Source organism: Phycodurus eques, chromosome 1 (assembly GCF_024500275.1).
Source record: "Phycodurus eques isolate BA_2022a chromosome 1, UOR_Pequ_1.1, whole genome shotgun sequence".
Lineage (NCBI taxonomy): Eukaryota > Metazoa > Chordata > Actinopteri > Syngnathiformes > Syngnathidae > Phycodurus > Phycodurus eques.
The window spans coordinates 11693795-11714681 of record NC_084525.1 but is presented as its reverse complement, the minus strand read 5'-3'; the positions used below and the strand labels follow the sequence as shown (position 1 = coordinate 11714681).

The 20887-nt window shown below is 41.6% G+C and overlaps 1 protein-coding gene and 1 long non-coding RNA gene across 3 annotated transcripts; one reads left to right on the top strand and one right to left on the bottom strand.

Annotated features, from left to right (window-relative positions):
* Nucleotides 1–467: 467 nt before the first annotated feature.
* LOC133403976 (fibronectin type III domain-containing protein 4-like) lies at nt 468–17494 on the top strand. Of its 2 annotated transcripts, none has more exons than XM_061679613.1 (7): nt 468–760; nt 7260–7375; nt 10082–10183; nt 13077–13179; nt 13764–13853; nt 13980–14120; nt 15428–17494. In XM_061679613.1, exons 1-6 carry the CDS (start codon nt 652–654, stop codon nt 14096–14098), a joined length of 639 nt encoding a protein of 212 aa, XP_061535597.1. In that variant the 5' UTR covers nt 468–651; the 3' UTR covers nt 14099–14120; nt 15428–17494. The 2 variants fall into 2 exon arrangements, with proteins under 2 accessions (XP_061535597.1, XP_061535513.1); XM_061679529.1 differs by having other exon boundaries at nt 13954–14120.
* LOC133403014 (uncharacterized) lies at nt 10963–13865 on the bottom strand. The gene is made up of 3 exons (XR_009768603.1): nt 13802–13865; nt 13046–13169; nt 10963–11335 (listed from the first exon to the last, which is right to left on the bottom strand). It is a non-coding gene; the product is annotated as an uncharacterized LOC133403014 (long non-coding RNA).
* Nucleotides 17495–20887: the final 3393 nt, after the last annotated feature.

Below are 20887 nucleotides of genomic sequence, written 5' to 3'. Positions count from 1 at the left end.
ACATACAGTAAGAGTGCAACAAATACATAAGCCTGCAAGAGCACGGCGGTGTGCGTCTCGATGGAGAGGATGCTGTGAACACAATGATCTCCGATGGCTTCTTATTGCAGTTGAGTGCCCACGCACACGCGCACATGCACGCCCTCCCTTCCATTCATTCAGCGTGCACCCCCCATTCCCTGCACTCATTTCCCATAACTGTTCGATGCAGAGCAGCGATGGACTGGATGCAGCTCCAGCTTGCCCCTAAACCAAATCGGATGCTTGTCTTGCTCTTTTTGGACCAATCCACAATCGGCTTTTTCTCGCGAACAAGCAACACTGCTCGCGTTTGCGGCGCCGTCTTTTGGCGCAAGGCTCTTCCGGCTTGACGCACGCGAAAAGCTCCAAACTACCTGTTAGCGTTTCGCGCAGAAAAAAAAGGGGGGGGGGGGGAATAATAATCTGGGACTTGTGGGCAAGAAAACACCACCAGGAGAAAGACGTGGTGTATCTTAGTTTTGTTTTGTTTTGTTTGTTTTGTTTCCCCCCATTTCGACAATCTCTATCTTTCTAAGAGGATGCCGAGTGGCCTGTGGCGACCTTGAAGAGATAGACCCCGTCAATGTTGGTCAAAGGTGGCGGTGAAAGGCGCGCGTCGAGGGTCTGAACATGTGTGCGCGCTCACAGGAGGTTATGAGCGCGTTTCCTCACTTGGACACCAGACTGCCGCTGTCGCAGATGATGATAATGATGATGGGATGCTTGATGGTCGGCGGAAGTAAGTGTCTAATTGTCTCAGTTGTCTGTCTGTAGTGGGTCCGTAGCGGGAGGTACTTAAATAAATAAAATCATCGAAGCCATTGAGTACCATGCCGCTGGTGCGCCTCAAGATATTCTGTGGGAAATTATCCAATTCTGCTGAACCCAGAAAGCAAATATCTGTAATCCGTTTTGAGGCCCATAGTGTGGATGTATTTGCTATCTCATCAGTTTGGTACAGAGGATGTTGCAAAGGAATGATGTCATGATTTTTATCATAACTGAATGAATGCAATGCAAACTTTTTCACAAGTTCTTAAAGAGTTAATTGGTATGATTTATTTACAAATACAAATGTATATTTGTTCGTCTATCTATGCCAGCAATTTATAGTGACAGGCACAACAAGTAAATATTTTTCCATTAGATGTCAGAGGGTACATAATCGACCTGTCCATCCACTTTTTTGACATTTTTGTTTGGTAGTGTACTATGAGAATTTTCTTAATGTAAAATGTTGCTGTATCTCCAAAACCATCACTTTTGAGGAAGAAAAAAAACATATTTTTGTTTGGTGGTGTGCCGTGAGATTCATCTAAAGTAAAATGGGTGCCTCGGCTCAATAAACGTTAAGAAACACTGAATTAGACCACCTGTCATGGAAAAGAACAGCATGAAGTCAAGTCAATTTTATTTGTATAGCCCTTGATTAAGGGCAAAAGAGTCTCAAAAGTCTCAGTTAGCAATGATTGACTAAGTGCTCTTATGCCTCACAGGTCTGAGGACCCGAGTTCAATCCCCGGCCCCGCCTGCCTGGAGTTTGCATGTTCTCCCCGTGTCTGCGTGGGTTTTCTCCGGGCACTCCGGTTTCCTCTCACATCACAAAAACATGCATTCATTGGAGACTCTAAATTGCCCGTAGGTGTGCATGTGAGTGCGAATGGTTGTTTGTTTGTATGTGCCCTGCGATTGGCTGCAACCAGTTCAGGGTGTACCCGCCTCTTGCCCGATGATAGTTGGGATAGACTCGAGCACGCCCGCGACCCTAGTGAGGAGAAGCGGCTCAGAAAATGGATGGATGGATGGATAATACAATATCATATATCATACCTATAGGCGCCAGCACACCCGTGACCCTTGTCAGGATAAGCAGTTCGGAAAATGGATGGATGGATATCATATCATATCATATCATACTATATCTAAAAAGTTAGCATTTGAGGCAGTGGGGATCAATCCAAAGCCAAAACATACAGTGCATATAAAAATTCTACACACATCTGTTCCAACGCCAGGGTTTTGTATGTAAAAAAAAAAATGAGACTAAGGTCAGTCATTTAAAAACGTTTTTGTCCCACCATTACCATGGCGTATAACCTATACAGGGTGGCATTGGGTCCCTGCGGCCCCCACTGGATGGCCGGTTGCCTGGGTCCCTCGGTGTGGGACGTGTCCCGTCCACCGGGCTGCTCTCGGGTGGACCTGATCCCACCCCTCGATTGATTGGGTGGGTTCCTCAGCCACCGCAGTGCGGCCACAGCAATTACAGGACACTTCTCTCAGTCTTTGTGCATGTAAAACGGTATCAATTCACTTGCATGTATCCGCAGGCACACACCCCAAGGACTCTTTCACTGGGTGTGGGGTCACGCACTTACTGCGACAAATAACTCATGAATATGCAAATTGATGTGTATCCCCTCACTTATACTCTCGTCCTGTAGACTTTTATAATTCACATAATTAATGCCACCAAAGCACCACACAGTTGTACAGCCGGGTTCACGACCCTTTGTCCTGCATGCTTCTTCTCCTGTCCTTGTCCTGTTCTATCTTGTCCTGTCCTTTCTTCACAGGGTGTAGCACTATAGCCCCATGCAACACTCATATTTAATGTTTCATTGTTGTATATAATGTAATGATTTACTTCTCTCATCCTGTTTACAATTAGTGCTCTGTCTTTTTTCTTTGTTTCGCTCTCCCTTCAAGAAACTTTGTTCTGTTCGACTGATCAAGTCTGATTCTCAATAAACCTCAATTATAATACCACAGCGGAAGCTTAAAAACTCTACTGTGACACAATAAAACTGGTCCGCCATAAAAGGGATACAGATTTTCCATTCTGCTTGACCTAAAAGCCGAACAGGACAAAAAAAACAAAAAAAAAAAAAAAACAAATGAGCAGGAACATTTGGGGAGAAAGCTCATCCAAAACAGTGGCCCCGAAAGAGAAAAGTTCGGAACAAGTAAAATGTAGAAAATCTAAATATAAAATATAATGTCACAATACTTTTGACTCAATAGCGTAAGAGGGGACTCTGGAAATGGGCAACTCGTTCACCTGGCAGTTTCAAGTCTAGCAGCAGCACCCACTTGTTTTGGGGCAAGTGGGTGGTTTATGCTTTCGTATTTCAATTAGAAAAACAGCTGTTGTAAAACTGTCAAAACCATAATTGATTGTCCACTAAGGCGATTCCAAAGCAATATCTCTTGCTGACTGGATCGCTGGCCTTTTTAATTAGCTGCTGTGCAAATCTACAGGTGTTTAATTCATCCAGTCAGCCTTCCGCTACCTTGACGCTAGTTTGACCAAAGCATCCGTAGCAGATGAGTCCATAAATGAAGAACAGGAGGAGGCTAATCTTTGTTTACCACCCTCAACATTGATTGAGAAAGTGCTTTCAAGGTTTTCTTTAACATAAACAAGCTGTGGTATCTTCCTCTCAGCAGCATCGACACCCCTGGAGAAAACATTTGGTACACCGGCAGAAGATATTTATCCATCTATATATTTTTTAAGCCGCTTATTTTGTTGAGGGTTGCGGGGAGCTGGAACCTATCCCAGCTGGCTGTGGGTGAAAGACGGAACTCGGAACGACAGCCTGGACTGCTCACCGGTCGATCACAGGGCACATAGCACAGAGACAGACCATTTACACACATTCAGACCGTCACTGGAAACTGAGCCCATGCTGCCGGCACAAAGCCAAGTCAGGCAAATGAAACAATAGTTCAAAAGTGACTACAAGATATTTAATTCTGCTGTCTGAAGTTCTTCCTTCACAACAGGGGTGTCCAAACTTTTTCCTCTGAGGGCCGCATACAGGAAATTTAAATGAAGCAAGGGCTATTTCTTCAACTTAAACTTTTTGCTCAAATAAATCTATCCAGCAATTGCATATTAGTTTTGTGATGTATGAAGGCGATGAGGCAAATACAGGTTAGGAGTTTTAAGGATTTTAGGGTAGCTCGCTTCCCTGTATCCCACTAGAAGAGATCCAGCACAGCACTGAGCAGCAGCTGACTTACATCTCCGCATTCAGAACCCTAACAAGGACAATCTATAGAAAGCTGACAATCTTTAAAGCAGTGTTTACTTGGGGATCATTAATGTGATATTTTTACATTTTGGACCTTGACATAAAAGTGTAGTAAACAACTATTGCTTCTTAAACTCAATTATCTTTTGTCACCTACATGAAGGGAAATGATGTTAATATTTTAATTGTAAAGAGTTTCATTGCATCTCTGCATATCTAGAAAGCTCTATATAAAATCAGTTTAGTATTATTATTATTAGCTGCGATTGGCTGGCAACCAGTTCAGGGTATACCCCGCCTCCTGCCCGATGATAGCTGGGATAGGCTCCAGCACTCCCATGACCCTTGTGAGGATAAGCGGCTCAGAGAATGGATGGATGGATTATTATTATGAGTAGGAGTTGTTAGATATTTTGTTCCCATGGGAGAAGTTGGCATTGCAACCCGCCTAATTCTTCGGCATCTACACTCCCTTGCCTTTTTTTTCCTTTTTTTTTTTTTTTTTTTTTTTAATAAAGTTGCTCGTCATGTCAAATATTCGTCAGAGGACACCTCTGCTTTACGTGGCTAATATTCCTCAGTTTCACTGACTGAGCGTCAGATTGGTACCATGAACAACAGGTTTATGATTGTGGTCGTAGTTTGCAGTGGTGAAGAACTTCACTGCATCATACTGAAAGCTGTTTGGGATTGTGATTTGTAGCACAGGTTTAACAAATGGAGTGGTCGGTAAATGTAACCTGTCACCTCAGCAGTTGCAGTGATGCAGGAAAACATTCAAAATGACCACCAACTTTCTGTCAGCTATCAGGAGGTTCATAAAAATCCAATCTAATCTCTTGATATACACTACCTACATCAGCATACGCAGCTTTCATTGTCTTTACAGCAAGCAGCACACACACATTCATCCTTCACAGAGCCATTAGCCAGATGAGGCTGTCCCAGTCGATCAGCAAACTGTTTGTTCCCTGTGATTTAGTGTCTGGCCTTGGACGGACCACACAAAAAACTCCAACAAGTAAACAAATGTCATAAGGCTCATATTTATTTTTTAGCATCAGGAGAAAAAAAGGCTTAAAGGAGGCAAAAACTGCTGCCACTGCATTTTAGTGCCGCTTCATGTTTCTCGTTTCAGGAGTTCTCTAAATACGTCAGTACTAACAAGTTATCACCTTTTAGACAAGCAAATGAATGAATCGACTGAAACTGAATGGGGTTTTCCTCTTTAAGAAGAGCTGAAATTGGGTTACATTTGTCGTAGATAAAAATAAAAATAAGCATAAATCTAAAATTTGCAGGCAGCACGGTGGGCGACTGGTTAGCACATCTGCTTCACCGTTCTGAGGAACGGGGTTCAATTCCCAACCCCGCCTGTGTGGCATTTGCATGTTCTCCCCGTAACTGCGCGGGTTTTCTCTGGGCACTCTGGAGAAAACTCTGTACCTGTGAGGATTAGCGGTACAGAAAATGGATGGATATAATTTGCACACAGTGGCCTTCAAGATGAAGAATGGAGAAGGGCGATTTTTGTGCTTATGTCCTCCTCTAATGCTGTTTTTCATCGATACATCAAATCAATATGTGTGGTTTTCCTTCCACAAGCTTTCCATATATTGCTTTTCATGACTCTCTCCATCATTGATCTCATCTCTCTCCAATGTCATCCATCATTGATCTCTTCTCTCCCCAAGGTCATCCATCTCGCTTTGCTTCACACTTCTCTATTTACAAACCAAAACTTAAAAATTCTCCTACCATTTTTCCATGCTCTGACTCATTTGTCCCTGTCATGTTACTACCAGTGTTCATCCTCCTTATCTTTCTGTCTCACTCCATCCCATAATGCCCCGACTGGAGTCCTTCCCGTTAGTTTGTTTGATGTAAATGCAGAAGTTGATTAGCCATGTGTGTACTCCAGCTTCAGCACAGGAGAGTGGCAGAACGTCTCAATCATGATGTGACGGAAGTTCGAAGAATGCTTTGCAAGCCTAAAATTGCCTTGAGATAAGTTTGTCCTCTATTGCCTCACCATTACAATGCCTCGATGCAAAGCCAATTTTGCATACCCACCATGTCAGTAAATAGACCAGAATGCTCTGCAGCCATAAAACAAGTTTAGTAAGCAGTGCAAATAGGAAAAAAAAATCCCATTCTGTTGTTGTTTTTAATTCACTGCACCCGCACATATCTGGTTCATAATCCTTCAATAGAAGTGCATTACTCACTGTGTTCCTTGTGACAACAGTACCTGCTAATTTTAGGTCTTTTTGAAGCTCTCCACAGGTGGTCCTTAGCTCCTGGACAACTCTTCTGATTATCCTTTGCACTCCTCTGTCAGAAATCTTTCGAGGACCACCTGATCAAGGCAAATTTATGGTGGTATGATTGGCTTTCCACTTACTTATTATGGCCCCAACTCTGCTCACTAGAACATTGAGAAGCTTAGATATGCGCCTGTAACCAATGTCATCGTTATGTTTTGCAACAATTAGTCTGCGATGGTCTTGAGACAGCTCTTTGTGTCTTGATGTGTCTTGATTCACACTTTGGCAATGAGATCTTTTTGTAGGCCATCAATTAGGACTGAACCAGCTGATATTCATTTGCACTGACAAGGGGATGGATTGCTGTTTAATTATTGATAGATTGTAGGTGTTGTCTTGGCTTTCCACGCCTTTTTGCACCTCCCTTTCTTCATGTGTTCAATACTTTGTCCCTGTGTCATTTCACATTTTTACACACAACTTCATTCCTGAGCCTAGTTTTTCTACTTTCTTTCTATGTATGAATTACTTGGGTTGTTCCCAACCTCTGTTGAACGTTTCAGGTCAGTAGCACCTTTTGGAAGTATATTTAGTGAGAAAAATGGTGATGTGTTAAATACTTACTTCAGCTACTGTATGTGCCCCAAAGCATCTTGCCTCTGCATCTAGTGGCTGATCCAACTTCTGCGCAAAGTTAAAAGCATGTCCTGCAATAATTCTCTACCATTGTATTTCAGTGAATAAGAGTTGCAAATTTGCTTTGGCTACAAACCTGAACGCCTGGCATCATTTTTGTAGAAATAATGTTGGATACATTTGTCTTTGTTGTAATAACATTTGTATAATTCTGAAAATATTTACAATTTCATAAAAATTGGTGTGTGTGTGTGTGTGTGTGCGCGCACATGTGTGTGTGTAACCACGGCAACAGCTGTGCCAGCTGCACCAGTGAACGTGTCGGTGACCCAGCTGAGAGCCCATTCAGCCATGGTGACTTGGAACGTCCCTCTAGGAGACACTGTGATTGGATACGCCATCTCGCAGCAGGTGTGTGTTGTTTTGCATTGAGTCTGTATATTTTACTTTCCACGTGCTTTCATGAGCATATATATGGCTGTGCTGTGAACCTTTTTTTATTTTTTATTTTGAATTGATGTCCTGCAATTGCTTGGCCACCAGTGGAGGATGTACTCTGCTGCTTACAAGTTAAAAAAGAACAGAGATCATTATTGTTGCATGCCTCATTAATCTCAAACTGTCCCTAATTAAAGTCACCTTTGTCTAGTCTCATTCCTGTTCCGTTGAAGGGCAGTTAGTCTTTTTTGTTTACAAACTGAATATTTTAGTTGTGGAAATTAGGAAAAACATATTTTGGGAGATGAGCACTACATTAGGTACACTTTTATTACCTGATGAGATCTGATACAGGATCTACTAAAACATGGTATGTCAAAACTGCAGCCTGCCATTCATTTTTTGCAGCCTGTGGCATTTACAAAAAATAACATAGTCCGCAACAAAATATTTTTTAATGACAATATTGTTCTTCGCCGGCACGGTGGACGACTGGTTAGCACATCTGCCTCACAGTTCTGGTTACCGGGGTTCAAATACCGGTCCCGCCTGCGTGGAGTTTGCATGTTCTCCCTGTGCCTGCGTGTTTTTTCTCCGGGCGCTCCGGTTTCCTCCCACATCCCAAAAACATGCGTGGTAGGTTGATTGAAGACTCTAAATTGTCCGTAGGAGTGAATGTGAGTGCGAATGGTTGTTTGTTTTTATGTGCCCTGCGATTGGCTGGCGACCTGTTCAGGGTGTACACTGCCTCCCGCCCGAAGATAGCTGGGATAGGCTCTGGCAGCCCGCGACCCTGGTGATGGTAATCGGTAAAGAAAATGGATGGATGGATGGATGGATGGGTTTTTTTGTGTTGCACTAAACCATTTTTCATCTGTAGTTTTAGCCGGGATTTCTTTTACCAGAGAAATCCTGCGGTTTTTGTTGTTCTGTGTGCATGTCAATCAGCAGCCTGTTAACTTTGTCGTTTAGTTTTATTTTACGCCCTTTATTCTTTTTGTGTGGCACTAAACAGTTTGCACTATTACAGTACTTTAGCCGTGATATATTTTTTTAGCAGATAATATCGTTTGACTATGATGCTGCAAATGTGAGGAGCTTTGCCCCAACATGCAACCAGCCGGCATCCACTTGACAAGGAAGTGGAGATTAGGAAAAGGATCAAGTAAATTGAAATTCAGTGACACAGGAGATTTGAACCATCCCTTCTGTATGTTTGTTACTCGCCAATGCACGAACTAACAGCTGCTAGAAAACTGGAGTTGTTTACATGCAAACTTCAGCTTGTAGCAAACGTGAGTGATATCATGCATGTTGTGATCGCGAGAGTAAAATTTCAGCATCCCGGCGCTCTCATACTGGACAGTGGAGACTACAATCATGTTCTCATCGATGGACAACTTCTCAACATGTAGAATGTGCAACAAGAGAGAATACAACTTTGCACCTCCTGTATGCAAAATCCCAATGTGAAGGGAGCTCCCGTATGTTTTAATTAGAACATAATATTGATTTATTGATTTTTGGAATTATTGTATTTTACTGTATGTCCAGCACTTTGTTACAGCTGTGGTTGTTGTTAATGTGTTCTAGAAATTAAGTTGATTTGAGTTGAGCTTTTGCTAAAGTCAAAGTCAAAGAATGTTAAAGTGGCCCTTGCATCCATCGATTTTTCCTTATGCAGTCCTCGGCGGAAAAAGGTTGGACAGCCCTGGACTAAGCTGACCTTTGAGTGCAGTTTATGTCATCATCACTCTAACATTTCACATTTTGTCCAGCACACTATAGTCAAGCTTTCAGGCACTCGCAGTTTGGCAGCAGATGTCAGCCGCACTCTGAGTGAGAGTTGCCGCCAACAGTGGAAAGGGTTTTCCCTGCCTCCTATCTCACAGGGCGGTAGCTGGTTTGTTTTTTGTTTTTTAAGTGGCCTCAAGTCAATTTTGTAGGTAGTTCATGTTTGTGCACTGTGGGAAATGCAACTGCCGTCAACTCAGAAAGTTGAAAATTGTGAGGTTTTAATTGGCACATCTTGGTCATCTGGAGTTGCTTTGGATTAACCTAAAACGACTCTTTGTTGTTCTTTTCCAAGAGTGGAGTCGGGATTTTCAAACAGCTATAAATCTATTTTATGCTTTCACACACTGCAACGTGCTGAGGGAGAAGGAGAAGCAGGACAAGGAAATCTGCAGACAAAGACTTGTGCATTCATTTCAAATCCCACAGCTCCGGCTCTTATGCAACACTCTCTCTTTTTGACACACACAGAAAAAAAATCGATATTAGAGATGCGAACCTTTCTGTAAATTTCTGCATGTTTCTTCATAGATCCCACTATTTATGTATTCATGAGCTAAAGGTCAAGTCATTGAAGTCTTTGTGTGTCTGCTGAATTTTACCAGGCAAACTGCTTTGAGTACATGAGAGCCTGCTACCTCTGCTGAGTAGTTGACATTGATGAACATACTATATCAATGCTTATTTATTGTTGCAGGAGAGTAAATCTAAGGTGGTGGGTTGCAGTGGATTTGAAGGTCAAGTCTGGATGTTCTGAATTGCTTTTTGCTGCTTCGAAGCAATTATTGTGACGCTCGCTAGCCTACAGATAAAACTTCTTTTCCCATTTACTTTCCACTAAGGTCATTTTGTGCTGGATTTAATAAATATGTGTTTCATGCGCAGAGGCAAGATGGCCTGATGCAACGCTCCATTCGCGAGGTGAACACGTCAAGTCGCTGGTGTGTGCTGTGGGACCTGGATGAGGACACACACTACAGTGTGCAGGTGGCACACACTCATCCACACTTTGTTGGCATGACGTCAACATTTTCTTTATTTTTCCTCATCATTGCAGTTGCATCCATGTGACTCCGCTGTTGTGACTTTATAAAACTTTTTGTGACCTACTTGAACATGGGTGTCTAAACTACGGCCCAGGGGCTATTTGCCGCCTGGCGTCTGTTTTTTTTAGCAGCTAAGAATAGCATTTGACACAGTCCATGATGTTATTTAAAAAAAATAATAATAATCAAATGGGTCGGGGTCAGTATGAAAAGTGTGGGTGTCCCACACCCACGTCCTCGATGGGTGCGACACCAATGACCATGACCACTACTACTACAAATAATAATAATAATAATAATAATAATAATAATAATACATAGGTTTTCTGTAAGGTGGCACGGTGGGCGACTGGTTAGAGCGTCTTCCTCACAGTTCTGTACCGGGTACTCCGGTTTCCTCCCACATCCCAAAAACATGCATGGTAGGTTAATTGACAACTCTAAATTGCCCGTAGGTGTGAATGTGAGTGCGAGTGAATGTGCCCTGCGATTGGCTGGGAACCATGGTGATAGCTGGGATAGGCTCCAGCACGCCCGGGACCCTAGTGAGGAGAAGCGGCTCAGAAAATGGATGGATGGATGGTTTTCTGTAGAGCTTTTATAAATTTGCAAAGATGCAAACAAGCAATTTACAGCAAAAATATCAAATGAAATCAACTTTATTTATCCAGTATATCACTTTTCATACATAAAAATGCAACACAAAGTGCTTTACCGAGATAAAAGCTGACGATTAAAATACCCACAAATATATAAGAACTCACCCCTTCCATCCCTGCATGTAAATGCAAAACACACCCAGACGAACACACCTGCAAAAAAGATACTAGCACACACACAACATATATTGTTTAATAATATAGAGACATGGAATGGCATTGAGGAACCAGTTGAGGAAAGCTATCCACACCGAAAGGTGCCACAGCCCGCAACCACAGACGATGCAGCCGTAGAGACCATCATGACACGGCTAGACCGGAATGGACTCTCCACATTGTGCAGAGCCCCCCTGTCCTGCAGAAGTCCAAGATGACATCCCCGCAGGCAAACCGAACACACCTCCCAGCGAGGAGGCACCCATGCTGCAGTTAAACTGAAAAAGTTAAAAAGACCAAAAGACAATAGGACAGGATAAAAAAAAACTGATGGACAATAAAAAAATACAATTAAATAGGATAAGAATAATGAAAAAAAATTAGCAAAACATAAATGTCTAATTATTTACATTTTTGTAGCAACAGTCAGTTTCGGTAGGAAACCTTTTATGTCCACATGTGATCGATTTCATATTGTTTTAAATCGATACTGTTTGTCAATCCCCACATGGTTCTGCTCTTTTTACAAATGATTGACAAATATTCAGTGCTGAAAATATTGCTCACTCTCTTTAACAATGCAATGTTAATGGCTCAATAAAGATGCCATTTTGGGGGGTTTGCCTGAAAAGTGATGGTTTTGGACATGCAAGGTTTCCGTCCAACGCCAGCAATATATAAAAACAATGTACATGTAGAATTGCTGAGCATACTGTATGTTTCCCTACACTGATTGATTGGTTTTAACCTGTTTAACACATTGAAAGTGAAAAATGTCAAAGTAGCCCTTGAAACCTCTTTTTTTTCTGTATACAACAGAGAGAAAAGTTTGTGCACCCCTGAACTAGATCTTCATTGGCTGACATTGTATTTTCTGGCCTCTCTAGTAGTCATCAGCAAGCATGTGTCCTTCAGATTAGAAGCGTCATTCAAAGCTCACCATCCCCAGGCGGCATGATCTTTGACCACATTGGAGGATAAAACGCAATCACCCTACGGGAATCACTGAAAAGGATTACTGTACTCTATTATTATTATCAAGGACGAGTTGACAGATAAGCACAGGACAGGAGAACACAGGCCTTTGCATTTTTATGTGAAGCCGTCACAGCAATCCTGTTTTAACAGTGTAGTCAAAAAGAAGATTATTATTATAATGTTTTGTATTTTTCAGATTGTGGTGATACAGTCTGCTTGCATTGGGGCCAAATGGGTTAGTGATCATGGAGATCTAGGAGATCCAGCACTTACGAGAAAATCTTGCTGTTTCTGGCATTTGGCACTATGTGATAATACACCACCACCCACAAAACAGAGTCAGAAAAACCTGGTCTTTTAGGATTCTTCAATAAACATGTCACAATTGGTCACCAGGACATCAGGCTTGTCTTTAGGCTTCTGATGTGCTAAAATGGATTTATGGTGAGTGGTTATTGTGCGGCGGCACGGTAGCCGACTGGTTAGAGCGTCTGCCTCGCAGTTCTGAGGACCGGGATTCAATCCCTGGCCCCGCCTGTGTGGAGTTTGCATGTTCTCCCCGTCCCTGCGTGGGTTTTCTCCGGGCACTCCGGTTTCCTCCCACATCCCAAAAACATGCATGAATTGCATAGTCTAAATTGCCCGTAGGTGTGAATGTGAGTACGAATGGTTGTTTGTTTGTATGTGCCCTGCAATTGGCTGGCAACTAGTTCAGGTTGTACCCCGCCTCCTGCCCGATGATAGCTGGGATAGGCTCTAGCATGCCCGCGACCCGAGTGAGGAGAAGCGGCTCAGAAAATGGATGGATGGATGGGTTATTGTGCCACCTGTTTGGCATCCGCTTGACAGCCTGGGAATATGGTTTCAAGTGACAGGGATTTCCTGAAAACACTGCTGGTTGGATTTATTTTTTTCTTACGTGAAATTAATATTGAAAATGCCTGTCTAAGGAAGCCGTGAACACAACAGTTTGTGTGCAGCTGTGAAGACATGAAAACAACAACTCCCACCTTCCTTCAGTCTTATCTGTGTTGGGTTCAGGTGCAGTCTGTTGGACTCCAGGGCGACAGTCAACCCAGCCGGGCCATCCACTTCAGGACGCTGGAAAGGAGCGACCATTATCCGGCTGGAGTGCTGGACCACCGTAAATGAGCTTGATGTTACACGATGCACAGACCAACAACATGCTTTATAACAATAGTTCTCAAACTTGTTACACCAAGTACCATCTCAAAAAATGCTTAGCTCTCAAAGTACCACCATAATGACCAACATTAACATACAGTAGAGTAGTAGGCCCAATACTGTTTATCAAAAATGAAGCAGAGGTTTTATTCCTAAAAGGTATATGTATTATTATTTTAAGCCACCGTAACATGATGCACAGTTTGAACATTAAAACCACGCTTAAATATATGAATATAAAACTGTACTTCAATTAAAATTGATTGTACATAAAGTTAAATAAAAATGTTACCTAAATAAATATTTGAACAAAAAAGATTAAATGCAAACGTACTTAAGTTAATACAAGTGAACTCTGCTTAACAAATGTACTGCATTAAAAAAAAAAAAAGAGTTTAAGCCACTGTAACATTATGCATATTTTAGCATTTAATGAAGTAATTCTTTTGCATAGCACTAGAGGGAGCCCGCATACCACTAGTTGAGAATTACTGCTCTACAGCAACAATAACAATTCTGTGGCATCTGTGTGTCCGGGCTCAGATGAACCGGCTATGGAAGGTTTGGGAATGTCGCCTCACCTGCAGACTGGAGAGCTGCTCATCATCACCACGGTTCTGCTGCTGTGGGCAGGTCCGCTTCTCTGTGCTTCTCTTTGATTTTCTATGCTCGTGCGTCTCCTACATCAACCTCAACGTGTCATGTGCTCACACGTCACCATCTTTTTTCATAGCTGTTATCGCCCTGTTCTGCCGGCAGTACGACATCATCAAGGACAGCGACTCGAATGGTACCCGAGAAAAGGCCAAGAGGCCGCTGGTTCCAGTTGCTTCCTCCTACTACAACGCCTCGCCCACCAGCTCTCCCATCTACCATAATGGTGCCATCCACAGTGGCAGGGTGATTCCTTTACTATTGTTGGCTCTTCTTTTCCCTCATAGCTTTCTTTTTTTGCAGAACCTCCACAATGCATTATTGGGAGGTGATAATATTCCAACTCAGAACAGCCTCTGTTGGTGCTTAACTGATCTCTTAGCAACAAGGCCTTCTGTCATCAGGGCTAAATATAAAACATGTAGGCAGGAGACCCAGTTCAATTCAGTCTAAATGCAAGTTGGTGAAGAGAGAGGATTTTCATTGGCATTTTATGTATAAAACTGGTGGTGCGCCAACAACTACATTCCATACACTTTGGTACCCCACTATGACCAACTAGTGACCAGATCTGTTCCTTGCAACAATTGTGTCTCTTAGCAACAATATGGCTTGGTCAGCTGTAATACAGACAAGTCCTTTCGAGTGAATTTTAGGCAGACTCTCATTAAGTGCATCTATTTTCTATACTGCTTGTTCTTGGGGGCGCGAGTGAAGTAATTTTTTTTGTAGCCGTCATTTATGCTTCAAAGTCCATTAAAAAAAAGAACATATTATTATTGGCATACACTTTTCATGCACACTGTTGTTTCTTTGATCCAGCTGTAACACAGCGCAAAAAGGACAGGGAGACATGTCAGGAACACAGCCACAACAAATCAGCACAATAAATAAAGATAACAGACAATGAGATGTTATTTTTTTCTACTGTGCTGCAAACTATCCTACACTATACTACCCTCTTTTGGATGAGGGTAGTCAATGCCTCATTTCTTCCTTGTTCATCATTTATGGAAAAATACTCATCTGCATGAAACTTTCACTGCTTAGACTTTTATTCATGTGCCACTCACCACTCCTACAACTATTCCCGGCCTCATATTTCTGCATTTCAGCAAGAAAGATTAAGGGAATCTTTGAGAGTGTAAATTCACATTGTGGTGCAATGTTTATTTGAGACCTTTATTGTTTTCTAAGGGGCTGACAGGGACATTATTTAATACTGAAACGCTCTCACACACTACGATTGTTTTTTTTGGGTTTTTTTTTTTTGTTTACACGCACACACACAGTGGTGTGTATGACGTTTTCTAGTCGTGTGTATGAGAATTTCAGTAGTGGGCCAGAGCATTTTAGCAGTGAATGTGAGCAAAAATATTTCAGTCATGAGTGAGAGCGTTTCAGTCGTGTATATGAGAGGACTTTTAATTTTTGTGAAATGTGTGTTTGAGCATTTCAGTTGCGTATGCGCGCGTTTCAGTAGTGTGAGCGTGTGAGAAATAATATTGAATTCTGCCCCTGACTGCCTCTCATCCTGTTTGTCCCCCTCCTAGCTTCACAGAGCCTCCTCCTCTATCAGCATCATTCGAGTCTGAGGTCCACAAAGGTACATTGTCAAGGAACTTGCCATGATTTGACGAACAAATGAATTAAACAGGCATGGCCGAGAGCCTATTTTAATGTATGACATGACATGGGAGAAGCAAGCAGCACTCCATGCAAATGAAAAACTCCTACTCAGAAGTGGTCACCCTGGAAGTGGTTTGCTTGGTGTGGTTAAAAAAAAAAAAAACTAAAAAAAAAAAAACTTGGCCCTTGTTGTGGAGGCTGCAGCGCTTTTGCATTCACGTCTGCCAAGAAGGGACTCATGGAGGAGAAGCTCACTTCCTGTTTCCGGTTTTGCTACTTCAAAGACTAAAGGGAATGCTCACCCGCATGACAGGCTCTGTGGTTTTGTTGTTGTTTTACACATGTATGTCTATTTATTACCAAGTGCTGGGCAGTTAGCTTTTCCACACCAATAACTTTGGCTAAGCAGATGCAGGTGTTTGATTGTTTTTCATCACATACTCAAGAATTACATGATTAGATTACTAACACCACAATAGTAATAATAATACTGCATTTTGTTTTGAGCGCCTTTCATCTCACTCAAGCCCACTTTACAGGATTAAAAGTGAAATGCAAAATGAGGACTAAAATACTGCAAAGTAGTCTAAAAATTACAACCAATATAATACAGTACAAGATCAAAATAGTTGTAACCAAATCTATTATAATGAATATGCCTGTTTAAAGAGGAGTGTTTTGAAACGTGATTTGAATGTCGTAAGAGTGCTAATTTTTAGCGTGTGATGTGAATGTTCCAAAGGTAGTGGCCACATGTTAGCTTTTATTATGGACTCCAACGTAGACCAGTATACAGGTGGTCCTTTTTTTTTTAAGACGGAGTTCTGAAACGTAAACCAATTTTTTTACGTTTTACGCTGTAGTTAATCACTTACCTATGCTAAAGCAGTAGTCAGTTCATAATTACAGCATATATTTATTTGTATGGAAAAAAAATTAACTTTTAGGCCATAAATATAAAACAATCAAATGAAAAAAGAATTAGGTACAGCAGTAACTGAGCGTGCCTTCGTGTTCCGTGTGGTAACATTCTTACACCGCCAAGCTCATTCATTGCATGCCGTTCGTATTCTCGAAATGTCATAATTACAGTACATGTTTATAGAAATAACAATTGTAGACCATAAATAGAAAAACGTCAGTAACTGATCGGTACAGGCCTCACACGCCCACCCAAACATCTAATCGAAAACGGAATAAAGTTTCCTCAATGCATTTAGAACAATTATTATTGTTTTACTCTTAATTCACCAGTGTAAAAAAAAATAACCATCAAAATGCTTAATCTATCTATAAGGTAGTTTCTCATGCAATGGACTATTCCATCTGACTGTGCATGTGCAGACTTGATTCAAGTTGAGGGTAGCAATAAGAAAAAGAAAAGGAAAAACAGCCTTGGTGCATTGTCAGGAAAATGAAACTGAGTTATCCCTGTGAAGCGGAAAGAGGGGAAGGCGGGAGGAAAACACGATTGCACGGAATGTGCATCACGGACAGCAGCACAAGCCACATGCTCTAGTAGCAGTAGCACTGCTGTCAGTGTCAGCCGAGGAGGATGCAGTAGAGATGAAGTAGAGTGACACGAGTGACACTTCATCACCAAGTGAGTACGAAATCGGTTGAAATGGTAAACCGTATTAAATGTTGATTAATGTTCTTAATTGCAGTAAAATGCGTTATTTCACTTGTTAGATAATAATCCTCAAGAAGGATTTTAAGGGCTTTATCTAGCACCTTAGGAACCAGCAGCATACTAGCAGGATACACCTTTTAGTTGCTGATAAATATGAATATTCAAACTCTTTGCAGATGTTGGGGGCCACATGACTGGGTTTGGCTTGGAACGTCAAACGACTGCTAATACGCCACCAACTGAGCATGACGTCATATTCTTACGTCGGGTGCCGTTTGTTTGTTTTTTTAACCTTGAAACGTCTGAAAACAGTGACCGCCCGTTTGGATGGATGCAGGTGATTTCCGGTGTGAGATGGAAACACAGATTATGCCTTGTAAAGTTCCTAATCTATTTAATTAAAAACTAATTCACGTTTCAACATGAAGTCGGTGGGTTTGGACTGTCTGTGCAATGGCGTCATACGAAGGGCAGACGTCGCTGGAGCTCTATTGTGACGCTTGCAAACGTCAGATCAAAGCTCATTTACTAAGTACAGGTTCATGAAAAGCCTGCATTTGATATCCTTGATATCCATGTACGTATGTATGATTTGGTCATAAGTGGCATCCACAGTACAAAAAAAAAAATCAATAAATAAAAATCTTATTAGTAAGACAGTCATTCTACTAGTGCGCCCAAGTTAGTCTTGTACCTGAATTGTCTTGCTAGTGAGGACAACGAACGTTCTAGTACATGTACCTTGAGCTGAATATCAAGGATATCGACTAAATGCTCAAATGGCTTTACATACGAGTAGATATTGTGTGTAAAAGACAGCTGTTAAATGATGCAAATTTATTCATGAATGGCTCCTAATTGGGACCTAATAAACGGATTTGAACATTGTAAGGGGTTGGGTTTAACCAGAATTAACCCCACATAAAAAAAATTATAAAAATACTTCTATAGTCCGTCACTAAGGCAGAGATGCATATGCTTCAAAAGAATTCCTATTTCTGCTTCAATTTGAATAAAGGCAAATGTCAGCACGAGGTCAGAGTTCAACGGAAGATCAGGGACCGCAGGCACTCCTTGACCTTCTTGTTAAACACAAAATATGTTCCTGCTCTATTTTGCATTTTGCCTCACCACTGCCTTCTGTCTTCACTCCCCACATAAGATGGAACACAAAGAACAGGAAAAGGGAGCTTGGGTGGGGGTGTTTGAAGGTAAGGGCAGTTCAAGCCTGGTCCACACACCAAAATACCACCGCCTGCCCGGGGCCTGTCATCTTCAATGATGTTGAGAGGGAATTTGTCAGGGAGAATATAGAGGGAGAGACAAAAGATCGATCAAGTGACTGAATCATATCTCAGCAGCTCATTAATGAAAATTGAATAGTGACATACAATATATTCCAACATCCTCTGCTGTGACATTCAGAGGAGTCATTAAGTGGTGCTGGTTGAAATACTGACAAAAGAGGGAGTGGTTTTGAAACAGGAGACCAGTGAGTCAAAGGCAGGTTTAGCTGTATGGCAAGTATGAGTACAAAGTTCGATTAAAGACTATAGGACTGCATGTGGGAAAATGAAGCATAAAGCAGTTTTGCTTTGTGTTGACAGTACAATTACAGAAAGAGAAAGAAGGAAAAGTGACCCAAAACTTAAAACAACAACACCAACACAGTACTATGTAAAGGGGGAAACATTAGTTTTTTTGGCTAGTTTTAGCAATTTAAAGTATGAACATAATTATAGAATATTATAGAATAAAGTTTTTATGTTTAGGAAATCTTGATTTTAAAAAAAACCATGCAAGCCATGATAGAAAATGCAAACTTCACACAGGGTGGCCAGAGCCCGGATTCAAACCCCCAACCTCAGAACTGTGAGGTGGATGTGCTGACCACTCGGTCACCGTGCCGCCGACCAGTAAATATTTAGTAAATATATACAGTAATAATAATTTGTTATAATTTTAGTGCAATATCTTTTTAAAAATAATTTTTCATCAATATCAGTCTGCCTTGGCGGCACGTTAGCCCGACTGGTTAGAGCGTCTGCCTCACAGTTCTGAGGACCGGGGTTCAATTCCTGGACCCGTCTGTGTGGAGTTTGCATGTTCTTCCCCGTGCCGACATGGGTTTTCTCCGGGCACTCCGGTTTCCTCCCACATCCCAAAAACATGCATGGTAGGTTGATTGACAACTCTAAATTGCCCGTAGGTGTGAATGTGAGTGCGAATGGTTGTTTGTTTATGTGTGCCCTGCGATTGGCTGGCAACCAGTTCAGGGTGTACCCCGCCTCCTGCCCGATGATAGCTGGGAAAGGCTCCAGCACGCCCGCGATCCTTGTGAGGATAAGCAGCTTGGGAAATGGATGGATGGATAAATCTGCTTCACAGTCAAGAGATTCTTGATTTAAATCTCAGTTTAGGCATTCCTGTGCGGAATATGCATCTTGTCCCTGTGCTTGCATGTGTTTTCTCCTGTAACTCAGTCTTCCTCCCACATTCCAAAAACACACATGTAGGTTGATTAAAGACTCAGATGAGAGGTGTTAAACTGAAGGGCGGGGCCAGAGTCGGGAAACCACATCATTGTGGCTGATAAAAGCAAATAAAGTGTCTACTTCATGTTTCTTGCTAAAATGATTTTTTCCCTTTTATTTTTGACAGAAAGTATGTCTGTTTCCTCACTTTTTGCAAGCATTTTTAATGCATCTAAGAGAAATGTCCACATTCCTATTCTGCAGTTTTGGTGTCCATTTAACCCAAAAAGGCCCTGTTTTAGCCGGGATGAAAAGACGCCAATTAATGTTCTGGTCTTTGTCTTCAGTTAGCTGTTTTGATGATTGGTCTAGTTGTGAAAGCGCGTGTCCGCCAGGCAACAAGACATAGAGCCTGTGTGTGACGCAGGTAAATGTCAGGACACCTTACAAAATGCCGCTTTGTTCCCCGGAGGAGGTTCATGAGTTTTCTGGAAAGGTTCAAACCATAAATCTAAAACTGTTACAGTTCACTGGGTGTTTTTTAATCTTCTCCCTCCAGTTGTGGGCATTTCCACCCTGACTCATTCTGTTAAAAAGGTCTGAGCTGCTGATAACATTTTAGGTTAAAGGTTGCAGGACTAGGCTACACCTAGAGTAATTGAAAATGGTGCAAAAATATACAGTTGGGTCCCTATGTGCAGCTATAAAAGCTACAAATGTTCTTAGACAGTGATTCTCAAAGTGTGATATATGAAAGAATCACTGAGTATGTACATTTCAGTTGTATTCAACTTTTCAGTCCAATATATTTGCAGATGATATTTAAGAACTATTTGTTTTAACATTTCTATTTGGGTACAATTTTTACTTACTGTGGTAGGTGGTAACTGGTGTTAATTTTTTTTTTTTACAAAAAATAAATAAAAGAAAAAAGAAAAAATCAGAACAACTATTCTCATAAGACTTGCTTTGTGTAGTGGGACAGAAAGAGGCCTCCCGCAAACCTCTTTTTTGATCAGCTGGTTAGCATGTACATCCATTGTGTTTCAATACTTTTGTCTATACAGTATAGTGTATCTTTAGCTATGGGTTGCTCAGCATATTACTTGGTATACTCCTAAATTGATGAATAGTGAGGTTTAGTCATACTGCTGTGGAGCAATCTTTTCAATTAGTGTGCTCCTCATGCTCATCCTCAAGAGTGAAAAGAAGCTGCATTAGAGACCATTTGACAAGCACATTTGTCCCATGATTCATTTCAATTAATCATTTCCACA

Excerpts from the sequence above, each read along its gene's own strand:
- LOC133403976 (XM_061679529.1), top strand. The coding sequence starts at position 652 with ATGTGTGCGCGCTCACAGGAGGTTATGAGCGCGTTTCCTCACTTGGAC. Across the intron at positions 761-7,259 it reads ATGCTTGATGGTCGGCGGAA|CTGTGCCAGCTGCACCAGTG; the intron begins GTAAGTGTCTAA and ends CCACGGCAACAG. Across the intron at positions 14,121-15,427 it reads GTGCCATCCACAGTGGCAGG|CTTCACAGAGCCTCCTCCTC; the intron begins GTGATTCCTTTA and ends TCCCCCTCCTAG.